The sequence below is a fragment of the Schistocerca gregaria genome, chromosome 2 (genome assembly GCF_023897955.1).
Source record: "Schistocerca gregaria isolate iqSchGreg1 chromosome 2, iqSchGreg1.2, whole genome shotgun sequence".
Classification (NCBI taxonomy): Eukaryota; Metazoa; Arthropoda; class Insecta; order Orthoptera; family Acrididae; genus Schistocerca; species Schistocerca gregaria.
Genome location: NC_064921.1, coordinates 252,193,666 through 252,212,642, shown reverse-complemented (window position 1 = coordinate 252,212,642; position 18,977 = coordinate 252,193,666). Strand labels below are relative to the sequence as shown.

Here is an 18,977-nt window from a genome sequence, read left to right as displayed (position 1 = left end):
TGCCAATTTTCTATTAGGAACGGAAACAGAAAATGTCATTTCCATGTGTTCGTGAAAACAGCTGTCAAATTATGAAAAATTCGTAGAAAGAAATATGCATAATATAGAAATATATGAGTACAGTATCTTAATTAAGGAACATTATCCCGGACAGTTCCTGTACGATGAGCGCATCTGCTTTGTGTGTCTACAATGTGATTGTGTGATGTCAACGCCTCTTCATAGTCCTATAGACGGGTATCGTTTTCACATACAGCCATTTCTGCTTCACGGTTGGAAGTTGTTAAAAGCGCTGCAAAGTTTCAGCGAATTCCTCAAGTGAACTCGACTGTAAGAGTGTCTTAGCAGTAAAGAATTAATTTATTAAAACTTCGTGCATGATGCGTCAGTTTTTCCAGCATCTAATTGTTTCTGACGTCATATTTCATCGTCATAACGGTAGTATGTAGGTGGTTCTTATCCCCACAGCGACTGTTGCCTCACAGTATGGTTTAATAGTACCAAGTTTGATTGAAATCGGTTCAGTGGTTTAGGATGAGATGTAGAACATACATACATACATACATTTTTGTAATATGAATGGATTAACAAATTCCTCTTTTTCAGAAACTTTTTTTTTTTTTTTGCTGTTGCCATTCTGTATTTTATATCTTCCCTATTTTAGCCATTATCAGTGACTTTGTTGCCTGACCTGATTCCATGTGAATACATTCCTTTACACTTCTTTTACGTTTGTGCATCTTCATTTTATGATCCCTTTTCAAACAATATCCATTCCATTCAATTGCTCTTTCAAGTCCTTTGCCGATCTGACAGAAATAAAAACTTTGCAGTTTGCCGATGACGTTGTAAGTCATCTTCCCGATCTTTAATCCTCTTTGCAAATTTATCCATGGTTTTATTCACAGCTTGTTCAATATACAGACTGAATAACATCGAAGATTCAACTCTGTCTCACTCGCATCTCAACTATGGTTTCCGATTCATGCCTTTCGACTTTTACAACCGCATTCTGGTTCTGTACAAGTTGTAAATAACATTTCGATCCCTGCGCATATAAATGTAGGCTTGCCTTTCTTTAATCTATCTTCTAGCATGAGTCGCAGGGATAGTTTTGCCTCGCGTTTTCCAACATTTCTCCGGAACCCAAATTGACGTTCCCCTAGATCGGGCTCTACTAGTTTTTTCAGTCTTCTGTAAATGATTCGTGTCAGTATGTTGCAACCATGGCTTGTTAAACGGATGGTTCGGCAGTATTCATACCTGTCAGCACGTGCTTTGTTTGGAACTGCGATTATTACACTCTTCCTGAAGTGATACACCGCGTGTCTCACATAACATACACATCAGGTAGTTATTTTGTCATGACGGCCTCTCTTAGGGATCTCAATAATTTGTAGGGAATGTCTTCTACTCCAGAGGTATCTACCCATTTAGATCTTTCAATGCTCCGTCAAATTCCTCTCGAACTATCACATTTGTCGTCTCCCATTCATCTACTACTTCTTTTGTTTCTATGACATTGTCCTGAAGCTTTTTCCCCTCATACGTATCCTATCTAAATTCCTCACACGCTTAGCTTTCCTTTGTTTTCTTAGTACTGCCTTGCCATCAGCATCCTTGATATTCTTACAGTTGCTCCTGTTTTCGCGAAGGTTTCTCTAATTTTCCTATAGGCAGCCTCTATCATTCCGCCAATTATGAATGTACCTACAGCCTTGCATTTTCCTCTGGCCGTTCCTGCTTAGAACTTATGTACATTCCTTCACTCTCATTTTTTAGACTTCTGGGTACATTTTCGCCTCCTTCATTTTTGTCATTTCCTTAGTTAAATTCAGTATCTTCTTAGTTAGCCAAAGATTTCTACTAGGCCTTGTCGTTTTATCTACACGTTACTGACCTTTATTTTCTATTTCGTCCATCAAAGCTACTCGTTCGTTTTATGTTGTACTGATTTCCCACCTTTCCAACGTTGCCTAATGATCCCTCTGAAACTTTCAGCATACTCTGGTTCCTTCAATTTATCCATGTTCCATATCCTTAGGGATGGTACAAAAATATGGGTACGCGGCGAGAAATACGTGCATGAACATAAATGCAGATGCTTACCAAGCCTGCAGGCTGAGCCGTTGTATCTGACCACAAACGGCAGCTGCGCAGTGACCTCTACTCTCTGCAGGTGTCAGTCGTGGTCAGAACAGTGGCTGTGTAGTTGTGAGTACATTACGTCGGAGCTAAGTGATTAAATCGTAGGCAGATGGTTCAAATGGCTGTGAGCACTGTGGGACTCAACATCTGAGGTCATCAGCCCCCCTAGAACTTAGAACTACTTAAAACTAACTAACCTAAGGACATCACACACATCCGTGCCCGAGGCAGGATTCGAACCTGCGTCGGTAGCGGTCGCGGGGTTCAAGACTGTAGCGCTTAGAACCGCTCGGCCACCGCGGCCGGCGAAGGCAGATTGTTGGTGCTCACCTGGTGAGTGCTTCCTTGACCGAGGGAACCAAAGTGTTTTCTGTTTCGTGTAGCACCATGTCGAAGATTTATAATGCGGACCAATGTTTGTGTGGTGAGTAATAGTGAGGCATGGTCATTGAAGAGGATTCTGACGAAAAAATAGGAGAACGATAGCTGTAAAAGTCACTGCGAAACTGCATGTCGCATTCGCGAACCATGTCTGCATGGAAACAACACGGAGTGAACTCGAGAAGTCGGTAAATACAAGGCGAGCTGGAATTTCAAAGCCAGTTATCAGTGATGCAAATGCCCGTAACAGTTAAAAGTGTTGCCAGAGCTGTCAAACCTGGACTAGAGTAATGGGAGGTCGTTTGGTCAGATGAGTCTTATTAAACACTGTTTCCATTTTCTGGCCGACTTTACGACCTAAGAGTGAAATGTGACTGGGGTTCGATGGCGTTATGGGCGGCTATGTCGTGATGTTTCATGGGCCGCATGGTTGCTCTTGAAGGCCTCATTATTGCCAAGGATTATGTGAGCATTTTAGCTGATGGGGTACCTCCAAAGATGCAATGCTTGTTTCCCATTGGTGACTCTGCGCCCCTGTTCAGACAGCTCGCGTTGTCGAGAAGCGGGTTTGTGAGCGCGGGAATGAAGTGTCGCATCTTCCGTGGCCATCACAGTCATAAGACCTCAGTATTGTTGAGCCTTTGTGGTCTTTGGAGAGAAGAGAGCGTGATCAATGCGCACATACGTCGTCGTTAACTGAACCTGACAATATTTTGCAAGAAGACTGGTAAAAGATTCTCTTGAGAACGATACAGGGCCAGTATTTATGTATTTGGAGGAGGATATTTTGAATGCCCAAGATGCTGTGTTTTTGGTGATTCCATATTTTTGCTCGGTCACCGTAAATAACCTGAGACGAGTGCTGCGATCGTTTCTTTGAAACGGTCGCGGCCACCTGCCTTCCGTACTGCGTCTCATCTACATCTACATCTACATACATTCTCCGCAGTGCACCATACGGTGCGTGGCGGAGGGTATCTCGTACCGCAACTAGCATCTTCTCTCCCTGTTAAACTCCCAAACAGAACGAGGGAAAAATGACTGCCTATATGCCTCTGCACGAGCCCTATTCTCTCTTATCTTGTCTTTGTGGTCTTACCGCGAAATATAATTTGGCGGCAGTAAAATTGTACTGCAGTCAGCCTCAAATGCTGGATCTCTAAATTTCCTCAGTAGCGATCGACTAAAAAAACGCCTCCTTTCCTCTAGAGACTCCCACCCGAGTTCCTGAAGCATTTCCGTAACCTACCAGTTACAAATCTAGCAGCCCGCCTCTGAATTGCTTCTATGTCCTCCCTCAATATGACCTGATAGGGATCCCAAACGTTCGAGCAGTACTCAAGAATAGATCGTACTAGTGTTTTATAAGCGGTCTCCTTTACAGATGAACCACATCTTCCCAAAATTCTACCAATGAACCGAAGACGACTATCCGCCTTCCCCACAACTGCCATTACATGCTTGTCCCTCTTCATACCGCTCTGCAATGTTACGCCCAAATATTTAATCGACGTGACTGTGTCAAGCGCTACGCTACTAATGGAGTATTCAAACATTACGGGATTCTTTTTCCTATTCATCTGCATTAATTTACATTTATCTATATTTAGAATTAGCTGCCATTGTTTACACCAATCACAAATCCAGTCCAAGTCATCTTGTATCCTCCTACAGTCACTTAACGACGACACCTTGCCGTACCCCAAGCGTCATTAGCAAACAGCCGCACATTGCTATCTACCCTATCCAAAAGATCATTTATGTAGATAGAAAACAACAGCGAACCTACCACACTTCCCTGGGGCACTCCAGATGATACCCTCACCTCCGATGAACACTCACCATCGGGGACAACGCACTGGGTTCTATTACTTAAGCCACTCACATACTTGGGACCCAATCCTCTATGCTCGTACATTAGTTAGGAGTCTGCAGTGGGGCACCGAGCCAACGCTTTCCGGAAGTCAAGGAATATGGCATCTGTCTGAGACCCTTCATCCATGGTTCGCAAGATATCATGTGTGACGTCCTCCTCGACTGCCCACCACTCGCCCACCACCCCTTGACCGTGGCGCCTGCCCGCAGAGTCCGGCTGGCGGCGCCGCCTGCTGGTGTCCACCCCCGGCTGCGAGCTGCCCGCCATGGAGCTGCGCTCCGCCGCGGTGGCGCCATACCTACAGCGCGAGCCGGCGCCACCTTGCCTGGGCGCCAACCCCGCCGTGCTGTCCAACGCGACGCACCTCTGGACGCGGGACCGCCGACCTGACTGCTGCCTGCAGCTGCTGCTGCCGCGGCCGCGCTCCGACTCGGCCTACTCGTGAGTCTTGTAACATTACTGGATTTCACATACTTTCCAAATGAGATACACTACTGGCCATTAAAATTGTTACACCAAGAAGAAATGCGGATGGTAAACGGGTATTCATTGGACAAATATATTGTACTAGAACTGGCATGTGATTACATTTTCACGCTGTTTGCGTGCATAGATCCTGAGAAATCAGTACCCAGAACAACGGCATCGATACGACTGGGCATTGATTGAAACAGAGCTTGGATGGCGTGTACAGGTACAGTTGCCCATGCAGATTCAACACGATACCACAGGTCATCAAGAGTAGTGACTGGCGTATTGTGACGAGCTAGTTGCTCGGCCACGATTGACCAGACGTTTTCAATTGTTGCGGGATCTGGAGACTGTGCTGGCCAGGGCAGCAGTCGAACATTTTCTGTATCCAGAAAGGCCCGTACAGGACCCGCAACATGCGGTCGTGCATTATCCTGCTGAAATGTACGGTTTCGCAGCGATCGAATGAAGGGTAGGGTCACGGGTCGTAACACATCTCAAATGTAACGTCCACTGTTTAAAGTGCCGTCGGTGCGAACAAGTGGTCACCGAGACGTGTAACCAATGGCAACCCATACCATCACGCCGGGTGATACACCAGTATGGCGATGGTGAATACACGCTTCCAATGTGCGTTCACCGCGATGTCGCCAAACACGGATGCGACCATCATGATGCTGTAAACAGAACCTGGATTCATCCGAAAAACTGACGTTTTGCCATTCGTGCACCCAGGTTCGTCGTTGAGTACACCAACGCAGGCGTTCCTGTCTGTGATGCAGGGTCAAGGGTAACCGCAGCCATGGTCTCCGAGCTGATAGTCCATGGTGCTGCAAACGTCGTCGAACTGTTGGTGCAGATGGTTGTTGTCTTGCAAACGTCCCCATCTGTTGACTGAGGGACCGAGACGTGGCTGCACGATCCATTACAGCCATGCTGATAAGATGCCTGTCATCTCGACTGCTAGTGATGCGAGGCTGTTGGGATCCAGCATGGCGTTCCGTATTACCCTCGATATTCTGCTAATACTCATTGGATCTCGACCAACGCGAGCAGCAATGTCGAGATAGATAAACCGCAATCATGATAGGCTATAATCCGACCTTTATCAAAGTCGGAAACGTGATGGTACGCATTTCTCCTCGTTACACGAGGCATCACAACAACGTTTCACCAGGCAACGCCGGTCAACTGCTGTTTGTGTATGAGAAATCGGTTGGAAATTATCCTCACGTCAGCACATTGTAGGTGTCGCCACCGGTGCCAACCTTGTGTGAATGCTCTGAAAAGCTAATCAGTTGCATATCACAGCATCTTCTTCCTATCGGTTAAATTTCGTGTCTGTAGCACCTTATCTTCGTGGTGTAGGAATTTGAATGGCCAGTAGTGTATTTGTCATAAAATAGAGGAACAGCCATCAGGCTGTTGTTCGTAAAAATATTAAGCATCAACAGCGCCTGTGTAAACAGACAAAACACTGTATAATGTGCTCCTACACCAAGACGCGCGCGCGCGTCCAGCGTTAAAATATTTAAAATAAACACTGACCCTCTGGGCGCACATATTTAAATCATTGCCACAGCGCTCGATAGCAATAAGCGGCGAAAAATTTGATAAATCAATCCATCATTTGTTAAGAAATGTTCTAGAGACTTCATTACCTTTTTATGTTTGGTTTCCGACTTGTTAAGACACGTTGTTATATTTTATTGAGTGTCAGAAATCATGTGCTTCGGTAAACCGTGCGACAGTAAAAAGTACTTATGCGCACGTCAGAACATTTAATTTTTAACGAATCTCGGCCATACAAAAGCCGCGATTTTTGAACTGCTCCATGTACGAGAGAAACATACAAATGTAAGTTTTGTATGCATTGTATATATTTGTTAATGCCTATTAGTCTAACGCCTTTGTACTTTCAGAATATATTGATGCTTCACTTTACAGAAAATCCCTCTTTATTCTTTTCTTTAAACTCACCATGATTTTGTCAATGTATGTAAGTTTGGTTACAGTTTCGCTCTTCATCGCGGTATCTCGATTGTATTCGGGAGGACATTAATGTGTTCAGTTTCCAATCTGAAAGCTTTTAACAAAATTTCACTATTTTGCATTCATTTCCATTTTTTATTATTTAAATAGGTCCCTTAGGTATTTTCATCGAAGATTCTGATTGCGTGAAGGCAATCCGGGTCAAAGGTTAGTTACGAAACCACCTTCGCGTAATCAAACCTTACGTCCCCTGAACACAATCGAGAACCGACGCACCGGCGATCATACATTAATTTTTCTCTCTTTCCAAGTCGTACCAAAAATGACAAAGCAGAACTGCTGTGAGTAAGCAGTCTAGTGTTGTAGAATGCATTCTTTATCTTGTAGGCAACCATTGCCGGGCATTGTCACCATTACTGCTATATTTGATTAAATGCGTGTGAATAGCAAAATCTGTAATACTACTGCTCTGCTCGCCATTCGCTGCCTGCTATCAGCCCCGAATCTTCGATATTTCCGAACCAGAACAAAAAATTGATAGTGGCGCCCACTGCCCTATGTTCGCTTCTTTGCAAACATCTTTCTCAAGAGTCTGATGTACAAAACGTACATATTCGAGGAAATGGAAGACATGTTATTCGGTCTCAAGAGTGCCAAAGTGTAGTGCCACGCCTCTTCACAGAGCGTTCTTTTGTCGCACGTCACTGCGTGTACATTTGTAACGGAAGCCATCAAACCCATTTTCAGGACAGTGGAAATTAAAATTTCCTGTCGTCCTCTCCTGTTCCCACTTGGCCCGTTTGACATCTTGGCCCCCCTTAAAGAAAAACTCACAATTAATACTGGGAGGGATCATTTGTAACCGGGAGAATAAGGACTCTTCAGAAAGTCTGCACTTTTTACCGCCTATTACCTAATAATTTTCTCTTTCGAGTGGCGTAAAATTAGATACAGGAAACACAAAACCAGTTAAGACAAGAGACAAGCAAGAGAGTACACATATCTGCAATCATTAGGTCCCAGCACTTCTTTTCTCCCTAATCTTGCTACAGCTTCATATGGCGTACTTTCCTTTTTTTGCGAAAGAAGTTATTACTTCGTCGAAGTTCATCAAACGTTTTGCTACATGAAAAATCGCAATGTTGTTGTCTATTACTGAAAAAGCTGTTTGTGCGAATAGTACCCAACACTGGCGTGCTTTCTCTATTTGATAACGTCTACTTTATCACTGTCTGCTAGATAAAACGAAATAGTCATTTCTAATATTGCAGCGATTGTAACACACGCTAAATAAGCGAGACTATTTTGGCACAAATGCTCATTCTTATCTACTTCATTTATGTAAATAACACGACAGAACATAATTTTCAAAATACCGATATCAAATGAGTATTAGGTCTACTACAAGCGAAAAATGTTATGTTAAGATACATTTTCACATTTCACTCACACGCTCCAGTTTCTCAAGCATGAGATTGAAAAGTATTAGTACAAAATTTTTATATAAATATGGAATCCTCATACTCTTTTTTTCTCCTTTATCGTTCTGAAAAACCATCCTGTCATCACTAACTCCGTAACTATTCCTGCCATCATCAAAACTCCTTCTCCGGTTAACTTGACTAACCCTGCGAGAATCACAGGCTCAGTTACCCCGCATTTATTCTCAGGTTAGGCGTTATCACGTGTTCGTACAACGCGTTTTGCGCGCTATTTCGTGAGTAGAACTTAAAACGGCCGCTAACTGGGAAGTGTGCAAGTGGCAGTGTAGCAATCTAGCGAAAATTTTCTTTCAAAATTTCATTTTCTTGAATGTACCAAGAAGATAACGTGTAATCTTTCTTACCTGCTATTTCCACTCTGGTAGATTTCGCTAAGAATTACAACAACGCTGATCCTTTGCGTACCATTCAACGACATTAAACAGCGACTGGCATTCACCCGTTCGGTTTTGTTCGGCTCAGTTCTTATAGCCCTGTCCCCTTTTGTCTGCGGGAAAGTTTTTTATTTATGGATCCGACCAGGACTCCCCTGGCAGAAACATGATGTATACTAAGCACGCATTCGAAAATCAACTTATGATTCGTCCGAAAATCAACTTATGATTCGTCCGAAAATCAACTTATGATTCGTCCGAAAATCAACTTATGATTCGTCCGAAAATCAACTTATGATTCGTCCGAAAATCAACTTATGATTCGTCCGAAAATCAACTTATGATTCGTCCGAAAATCAACTTATGATTCGTCCGAAAATCAACTTATGATTCGTCCGAAAATCAACTTATGATTCGTCCGAAAATGAACTTATGATTCGTCCGAAAATCAACTTATGATTCGTCCGAAAATGAACTTATGATTCGTCCGAAAATCAACTTATGATTCGTCCGAAAATGAACTTATGATTCGTCCGAAAATCAACTTATGATTCGTCCGAAAATGAACTTATGATTCGTCCGAAAATCAACTTATGATTCGTCCGAAAATCAACTTATGATTCGTCCGAAAATCAACTTATGATTCGTCCGAAAATCAACTTATGATTCGTTCAAAAATCAACTTATGATTCCTTCAAAAATCAACTTATGATTCCTTCAGAAATGAACTTATGATTCCTTCAAAAATCAACTTATGATTCCTTCAAAAATCAACTTATGATTCCTTCAAAAATCAACTTATGATTCCTTCAAAAATCAACTTATGATTCCTTCAAAAATCAACTTATGATTCCTTCAAAAATCAACTTATGATTCCTTCAAAAATCAACTTATGATTCCTTCAAAAATCAACTTATGATTCCTTCAAAAATCAACTTAGAATCTGTTCAAAATGTTTCAAAACCAACTGGGATGCATTTCAAAATCAATGAGTAATCGATAGACCAATGTGCGTTGGATGGTAAGGCACTTTGTGAAGCATGACTTTATCTTCCTTAATATGAATTTGGCGGCCCCTGAAATTGCCATCTGGGGCAAATACCTAGGTCCCCCTACATAGATCCAGGCCTGCCTGCTGCCTCAACTCCCTACATCTCCAGCGTGCGCTGGTGTGCTCAGACGGCTGCTTAGACAACATTTTTCCACACAACTGACATACGCTATCTGATCAGAAGTATCCGGACACAGATTACTGGACATTAATGTGGCGATGTGACCGATGTGCGCCTGTACAACGGCTTGACTCAGCTGGGGACACAGTTAGGGGTCTAAATGTCTGCCATTCCTCCTCAAGAGCCGAAACCCGCGAAGATTGTGCCCTGGACGCTGAGATCTGGAGCGGAGTCGACGTTCTGACTCATCCCAGAGTTGTTCAACTGGGTTCATGCCACGGCTCTAAGCAGGTGTACCCATATCAAGATTAGTCGTGTCCACAAGCCGTTGCTTCACACATAGAGTGCACTGTCATGCTGATGCAATTATCATCTCAGAACTGTTCCTCTACTGTACATTGTCCATAATGCTGTAAAATGTGTCCATACCCTTCTGACTTAGAGTTTGTTTAAAAGTAAGGGACCACATCCCAACCATGAGAAACACACCATCTCCTCTGTAATTCACTCAACACTACACGTGACGTGAGGCAGCGTTCTCCAGATGTACGCCAATCCAAAACCCTTCCATCGGATTGCCATAGCGCGCCTATAACTCCAAACCACTCTTTTCCAGTCATCCGCTGCTTAATGGCGTCGCCCTTCACACCTCTTCAATTGTCGCTCATCTCTGTATACAGAAATGTATTGCTCATAAGCAGCTCCTCCACCGTTATGCCACATTCTTTTTAAATCCCTATGCACGGTCATTGTACAAGGCGTACTGATCTGCTTGGTCTTGGTTCAGCTGTAGTTCTTCCTCCGCCTTTCCACTTCACTAGGTGTCGGCCAGCATCAGAAAGACTGAAATGTCTCTGATGGATTTGTTACTCAGGCGACATCCAATGAGCAAAATTACAATCAAACAAATACCATTATCTGCTGACAGGCGTTGATATACATCAACGGGGACAGTTGAACATGTATGCCCCGACCGGCACTCGAACCCGGGATCTCCTGCTTACAAGGCAGACGCTCTATCCATCTGAACCACCGAGGGCACAGAGGATAGTGGGATTGCAGGGACTTGCCGCCTGTACGCTCCCCGTGAGACCCACATTCTCAACTTATAGTCTACACACTACATTCGTAGTGTCCCTGCCATTATATCCATAACTCTCGGCAGACAATCCACCTAGTCCCGTAAGAGTTCAGGCAATTCCGCACTGAAGGAGGTCATCAGCCGGTTAGCCTTAACGATATGAAAACGGCATCTGTTCTTTCGGACATGCCATCTTCATATCCAGTGATTAGTCCACGTTCGAAGTCACTGAGCTCTCCAGTCTTACCTGTTCTGCTGTTACTGCTTCTCTATTGACAATACGATCACCTCCCTTCCCCTTCCCCAGCCCCCCCAACCCCGACTCATTTTACGCCGACGTCTCTCGTGACACCTAGTGGCTGTGCAACACTTAGGTCTCTTCGGATACATTTGATCAGATAGTTTTCTCATTTGGCGCCCTCACCCCATTTGCCCTACTACCTCAGACATTACTTTCTTTTCCTTGGATTTTTGCTAACATCTATAAAAATGTTTCAATCTAGTGATTTCGGAAAAATTATATTCCCACTTCAGATGTAGGAACTTACCGAAACAAGGGAAGAAATATGGTGCAAGTGCAGTATGCACGGAACTATGACGGCTCTTCTTCCCGGGCACTCAGACCGGTCGCTAGTTCACGCTTTACACCACGCTTCCCGCTCGCACCACTGCGTCACGTCCGCCTGTTCCACAGTGCAGTGTGGCGTTCAGGGCATGCGGCCACCTCGCAGCTGACTACGTGAGTTTCTCTTTCTGCTGTTCGATTTCAGTGCTATCAATTTTTGCTCGGTTTTTCACTCACGTAGTTTGATATCCCCACATGTTTCGTTTCCCTCTCCTGGTTCCCTCTTTTCTATACTGACTAAACCGACCGCACTTGCTCGATTATGTTCGTAAGCTAGCTACCATCGGTAGTTACTTTTTATACAATTCAAAGCATACACTGTATTTCGTCCCATGTTTAAGAAAATGTATACACCTTAAGATGGAAATATGATTTTCCCGAAGCCGGTCGTGTTTATAATAAAACATCACAACTGAAGCGGATAGTTTCAGTCTCAGCATGCAGCTAAGTTGCGGATGTACTGTAAACAAAATCCTATGCTAGTGATCGTCGAAGTGATATGTATTTTTTTTCTTTTACGAGTAAAATAAGTTCCTCAGTAATAGAAATGAATTCTTGACTCATATATTCGACAGCTAAACATAAAAGAAATCATTACCATTTCAGATAATTCTTAAGCTCTTTTAACTGTTTTTAGTGAAAGAGAAAAGAACTAGTCTCTTCGTATTTTTCTAGCATCAGTAAAAATGCGTATATTGAATTGGATGGAAAGAACTACTATATAAAATTTCTGTTACTTTTTTAGTATCGTAATGGAACTTTTTAATCCAACAACTTACAAACTGTTTCACTCGGCATCGGTAGATGTATATAAAAAAAAACATATTCTGCATAAGGGACTGGGCCTTTTCTTTTGATCCATTCCCTCTCCTTCAAAACCGGTAATGTTATCTTTTCATTGGTCTACCTAAAATATTTTTGTCTCTTGGTTTACGTTGTTTCAATCATTCTTGCATGTGGCGTAAGGTTCATGTGTTCTTTCCGTCTTAGCTGATGTTGTTTTACTGTGTCTGTTATATATATATATATATATATATATATATATATATATATATATATATATATATATATATATATGTGTGTGTAATTTTATGATATGTCTGTATTAGCCATACGCTAAATAAAAGAAATAAACTGTTTCTGTTAGGTTTCACATATTCAGGTCTGCTCGAATTTCGCGATTTCTCTTTTTATCTCAGTTTATTCAGCCATGTATCTAAGGAAGTTCACTCCCTATGCTCCTATTCTCTTTTAATCGCTCTTCTTAAGGGCGTAGTTTTCGCATCCACAGAGAAGTGCTGGTATAGCCATAGCAATATAGAGCTTCAGTAGAGTATCAACGTTATGCATATAGTTCCTCAGAAATACTGAAACAGGTTACTTATTTTGTATTTCACTATTTGTCCTACATCTAACACTTGAACTCAAATATCTAAAGAAATTCACATGCTCTACGACCTGCTTGTCGATTTCAATATCAACTCGCGTGGGCTGGTGTTCTAAAAATGCCACTTGGTCATCAACAAAAAACTATATGCTAACATTGACATAGTTTTAAAACATTCTGTTGGCAGGAACCAAGTTTTGGTTACATCGTCGATATCCATATTAAAAAGAGTGAATGAAGGGGACTCTCCTGTTTAGCTCTTTGGACTCTGTCACCCGTATTATGTCTGTTGCCCGCTATTTTTATTTGTATTTTGTTATTAATATATGAACTCTGTACAGCTCTTTTAAGACGAGATGCCGTCCCTCTGTTTCTTAAAATTTCCCACAGTTCATTCCGGTTTATTTCGTCAAGCCCCTTTCTCTAGTCAATGAAGCTGAGAAAAGTCGGGGAATTGAATTGAGGGTGAAATTTTCTTTCACATGAAAACTATGTGCCGTACCGATACCCGCACTCGGGATCCATGCATTTTCGCGGGCAGTGCTCCACTGACTGACATTCGTTCAGGGGAAGTCGAAACGAATACTTTTATGTAAAACACTTTTGGCCTATCAAGCCGGGAAACAATCTCATAATGGCCTACAAAAGCCACCTAAGTTACAGGGCATGCCCGCCGAGTGAGGTTTTTAATATCCTCTTGGCCTCTTATGGCATGGCATTTCGTTAACAACAGTAAGTTAACCTTTCCTTTGAAAGACTTTTCATCAAGCCGTGCAAATACAAATTATCGTTACCAGTGCAATCTAAACTTATCCCTTGCAAGCACAGTACTCTTGTAACAACAAGGCCAGCGAAACAATGTGATTTAATTGCTAATCTGAAGCTTTCAAAATTCACAAAACTATGGAGTAAAATTTACACAAACGTCAATTTTACATTTTGTAAGTGGAACAATAAAATGTTTTTGATACTCAGGGCCCTTTTAGCCCATATTTCGTGCGGCACGCATGCGCTGTAACTAAGGCTGCTTTCGTATTACAAGTTGAGGTTGTTTTTCCGTCTTGATAGTCTTGCATATAATTGTTCGTGTCGACTTCTTCTACACCTCTGTGATACGTTGCAGACAGTTACCGCTTACACGCTACATATGCCCACTACCTGCAGTCGGTCACTCGATCCACTACACTTATTTTATAAGGGTCCAGTTTGAGCCGTGCTCCAGTCTGTGAGCAAATGCCGCTGAAGTGATAAATACAGCAGCCGTGGACTCGGACTTCTTGCCTTATCCACTCTTAATTCATGTTTGTTATCTGCAAAAAGTACTGCGCCACCGAAGAAAGAACTGGAGTTATACAGAAGTCAAGAGCCACTCGGCTCGGTAACCCCGGAGCACCCTGCACGTAAATATGTAAGAGTAAGCTCTGCAAACTAGGAAGGAGCAACAAATAACACACATACATCTCGTAAGTGTTAATCTTAAACATATAACTTCTCCCTAAACCACAGTTCCTATTTGACTGCCACTTTATCGCAGTCATTTCAACCCAGTGCAGTTGATATGAGCCGTGATTAAAGGTTAAGTTGCCAGGAATAATAAAATAAAAATTACTCAGCAGTCGGATTGCTCACCAGTAAAGCTGTTAGAACAACTACCTCTGCAAACTGGAAGAAAGCCATTAGTCATTTACAGCTTTTTTAGCAGTTATTTAGCAGAGGAACTGATCATGTCATTCAACAAAGACGGTAACAGTTCCGCTTCAAACGTCTGTGTTAGCGACGACAGAAATGCCAGTTCAGGTTTTTTTCCCCATTGTCAGCACAATGTAGATGCTCAAGCTGATTCAGAAAAGTGACTATGCTGTTCAAGTATGTGCATAGAAAAGTTTCGACTATTAATAAGAAGGCCGTTAACGGCATCTGATTCCGAAAGAAGTTCGTCTGAGAACTTTGGTCTTTTACACGCATAGAGGAACTTTGGTCTTTAACACGCAAAAGAAATCTGTCATTGTTTGCAATTTAATTTCTTTATTACCGAGGTAGTATTTGTTGTATCGCTATTCTTTTTTTCTTCCAACCCTATAAGACGAATTATCTCGAGTAACACGCACCAGTTTTTTTTTATTTTGTTACAAATAAGTAGAAAATGTGATCAGAACACGAAAAACCGGATAATTATAAATCTAACGGTTAATTTCTCCTAATGAAACCAAACGGGCTACCGCTTGGCTTCTGACGCGAACTTTGCTATATAGTTCCCACTTACTTTATCCCTTGTGAGAAATCTACATCTACATCTACATGACTACTCTGCAATTCACATTTAAGTGCTTGGCAGAGGGTTCATCGAACCACAATCATACTATCTCTCTACTATTCCACTCCCGAACAGCGAGCGGGAAAAACGAACACCTAAACCTTTCTGTTCGAGCTCTGATTTCTCTTATTTTATTTTGATGATCATTCCTACCTATGTAGGTTGGGCTTAACAAAATATTTTCGCATTCGGAAGAGAAAGTTGGTGACTGAAATTTCGTAAAAAGGTCTCGCCGCGACGAAAAACGTCTATGCTGTAATGACTTCCATCCCAACTCGTGTATCATATCTGCCACACTCTCTCCCCTATAACGCGATAATACAAAACGAGCTGCCCTTTTTTGCACCCTTTCGATGTCCTCCGTCAATCCCACCTGGTAAGGATCCCACACCGCGCAGCAATATTCTAACAGAGGACGAACGAGTGTAGTGTAAGCTGTCTCTTTAGTGGACTTGTTGCATCTTCTAAGTGTCCTGCCAATGAAACGCAACCTTTGGCTCGCCTTCCCGACAATATTATCTATGTGGTCCTTCCAACTGAAGTTGTTCGTAATTTTAACACCCAGGTACTTAGTTGAATTGACAGCCTTGAGAATTGTACTATTTATCGAGTAATCGAATTCCAACGGATTTCTTTTGGAACTCATGTGGATCATCTCACACTTTTCGTTATTTAGCGTCAACTGCCACCTGACACACGACACAGCAATCTTTTCTAAATCGCTTTGCAGCTGAGTTTCGGTTTTGGGCGGCTAAGACCATAATGTACTCTTAAGATCACATTCATATAATTACTTACCTAAATTTCAAACAAATAATATTTCTTGAATGTCGAAAATTCGGTAACGTTATCAGGAAATGCTTTTTCGTAAACTCGCCCTATATCATCTCAAAAATTGTTGCTGTATATAAAACTAAAATGAAAACGTAGTGAGCCCCTTTCAAAAGACTCTTGTACACGGAGTAGTTGGTCGATTTGTGTGACTTCAATGAGATGTAAATTCTGTATAGACTAGAGCGACCGGAAGCGATTACAAACGAACGAGGATACGAAGATATTTTCCCAGTGCTCGCTACCATTCGCTTGTACCTATGAACAAGCGTTTACACTGAACGGAACACAACAGGAGGTAACGAGAATAGTGTACCAACCTTAGGATTTCTACCTTTTGCTGTTGTAGCATTAATAACCGCCACACATGTTTCACGCGATATTGCTCCGATTCAAAACTTTGGTATTCAGAGAGGATTATTTTGCACGCGAAACGCGCCGTTTTGACGAAGCAAGCAAAATACGAGGGCTGACCAGAAAGTAAGTTCTGATCGGTCGCTAAATGGAAACCACAGTGAAAACCAGAAACGTTTTATTTGTTAGGTACACCTTCCACCTACTTCTCTACATAGTCGCCGCTCCAACTTCGAGTTTCGTCGTAGTGTTGTATGAAATTCCCAATATCCTCGTCATAGAAAGCATCCGCCTGTGCTTTCAGCCAGTTATCTGCACTGGTCTGCAGTTCGTTGTCTGTGGAAAAATTTTGTCTTCATAGTCAGCTGTCCTTGTGAGCAGAGATGAGACTCAGGGGGAGCCAATTACGGACTGTATTGTGAGTGATGAAGCAGTTCTCATCGGAAACGCTGCAGGAGCGTCTTCATTGCCCCTGCAGTGTGCGGCCGAGAATTGGCATGAAGAAGGAACTGCTCGACAGTTGTGTTATGTGGGGTGCATGACACAGGCGAAATCTCTAACCAGGCCCTCATACTTGGCAATAGGCGCTAGTCCGTACGCATCTTTACATGCTCACTTTTCCCTCAAAATTGAAAAGAGCGACGACAAACGATCGACGGGCATGCTAGAGACACTACCCGATACATCTGTGTATAGCTTTACCGGATTTTCCCAGTGGTTACTTTCTGGACAACCCTCGCCGCTTAGGCAAAGAAGAATTTAGCTCTTTCAGTTTGTATGTGAGAGTGAAACTTGTGGAGGTAGTGAACTTAACACTGAACTGAAGCGTTACTCCAAAACTTTGTACATATTTCAGGAGTCCCTAGATGAGGCGTCCTACGTGGGTGTAGAATATTCTAGTGGGGGTGCGGATGTGTGGCCCTGAAGTGCGCCAAGGCGCTAATAAGACATCATGCAGTTAACGGTGCGAGTTTTACGGTCACTCTGTCTTGTGCACAGTGTAGCTTGTCAGCGCCCAGCAGGCAATCTGCTGGCACAGGCCTGGCTGGCGTTGTCTCCGTTCAGTGCCTCGGGCCTGTCGTAGAAGGTGCGGTGACCGGCGCGTCTTGGCAGCCTATCGTAGCTGTGGACATCTGTCGTAGACTCGGCGCTCTCGTTAAGGGGGGTAGGACGTCAAACGGACTGACTTGGAGCAGGAGAGACACCACAGGACATTTTATTTTCTACTGTCTACACTTTTACAAATAAATTCACAAAAATTTGTCAGCATGACCAGGAAGGGTTCAAGATTCACACTCGTAGCAGCGGAAGTTCAAAAAACTAACAAAATAAATTATTTTTAGATACGAAATTTCATCATTTTTTCACTTACTGTTGGCTGCATTTGTTGCTGTAGGTACATTTTTCTTCACACGTAAGAGAGATTCTTTGATGAATTTTGCAGAGCATACAAACCATACTTACAGGTGTATTAAACTCTAGAATTTTCCAAATATATTAAAAACTGTGGTAAAAATTGAGATAATTAACTACAAAATTTGTTTTTTTTTTTCTAAACATAAAGTTTAAAACGTAACAGCTCATTCATTTTTTCATAAATTAAACAGATTCTAGAGTTTCAGACACCAGTAAGTATGATTTGTGTGCTGTGCAAAATTCATCGAACAGTCTCTCTTACTTATGAAGAAAAGTGTACCTATAGCAACAAATGTAGCCAATAGTAAGTGAAAAATGATGGAATTTCACACGTAAAAAAATAATTTTGTTATGTTTATGAACTTCCGCTGCTACGAGTGTGAATCCTGAATCCTTCCTGGTCATGCTGACAAAGTTTTATGAATTTACTTGTAAAAGTATAGACAGTGGAAATTAAAATGTCCTGTGGTGCCTCTCCTGCTCCAAGTCGGCCCGTTTGACGTCCTACCCCTTTTAAACCTACCGGGTGGTTATAATTATATCTTTCCATATGTAACATGTTATAAGACAGAAACTGAGCAAAGGATGGGAATTTGTACGAGCACTGATAACCGCGCCGTTGTGCACCCCAAAAACCAAACATCATCATCATTATCATCATCCAGATTATGTGGTACATGATTTCAATGCATAACAGCGCCACCGTCCTGTTCCAACTATGGCCACCAGGTGCCTTGATACCCAACTTAAGTGTAGCTGCGCTGAGATTCGCCCCCGGAAATCTGCTTGCTCCTGTTGCCGGTTGTCGTGATGACGTGTAGGCAGGAGATCCAACAGCGGCACGGAGGACAGCCGGGGAAGTTGACCGAGCGTACAGCTTGTAAGGCAGGACTTGTACTGTCCAGGAGCGGTGTCATAGGTGCCCTGATCCCACGTTAAATAACTTGCAGATGGACACGTGGGTTCTTGATTCACAGAAGATCAGGCTAACCCTCATCTTCAAAATGGTTCAAATGGCCCTGAGCACTATGGGACTTAACATCTGCGGTCATC

The 18,977-nt window shown here is 42.6% G+C and overlaps 1 protein-coding gene and 1 non-coding gene across 2 annotated transcripts in view; one reads left to right on the top strand and one right to left on the bottom strand.

Moving 5' to 3' along the window:
• The window catches only part of LOC126336801 (uncharacterized), a 156,433-nt gene that overhangs the window by 63,831 nt on the left and 73,625 nt on the right, over positions 1-18,977 (top strand). Inside the window, exon 3 of the mRNA XM_050000836.1 lies at positions 4,615-4,846. Coding sequence (XP_049856793.1) covers positions 4,615-4,846 — 232 coding nt within the window. The remainder of the gene's footprint in view (positions 1-4,614; positions 4,847-18,977) is intronic.
• Positions 10,882-10,956, bottom strand: Trnat-ugu (transfer RNA threonine (anticodon UGU)). Its single transcript has one exon. It is a non-coding gene; the product is annotated as a tRNA-Thr (tRNA).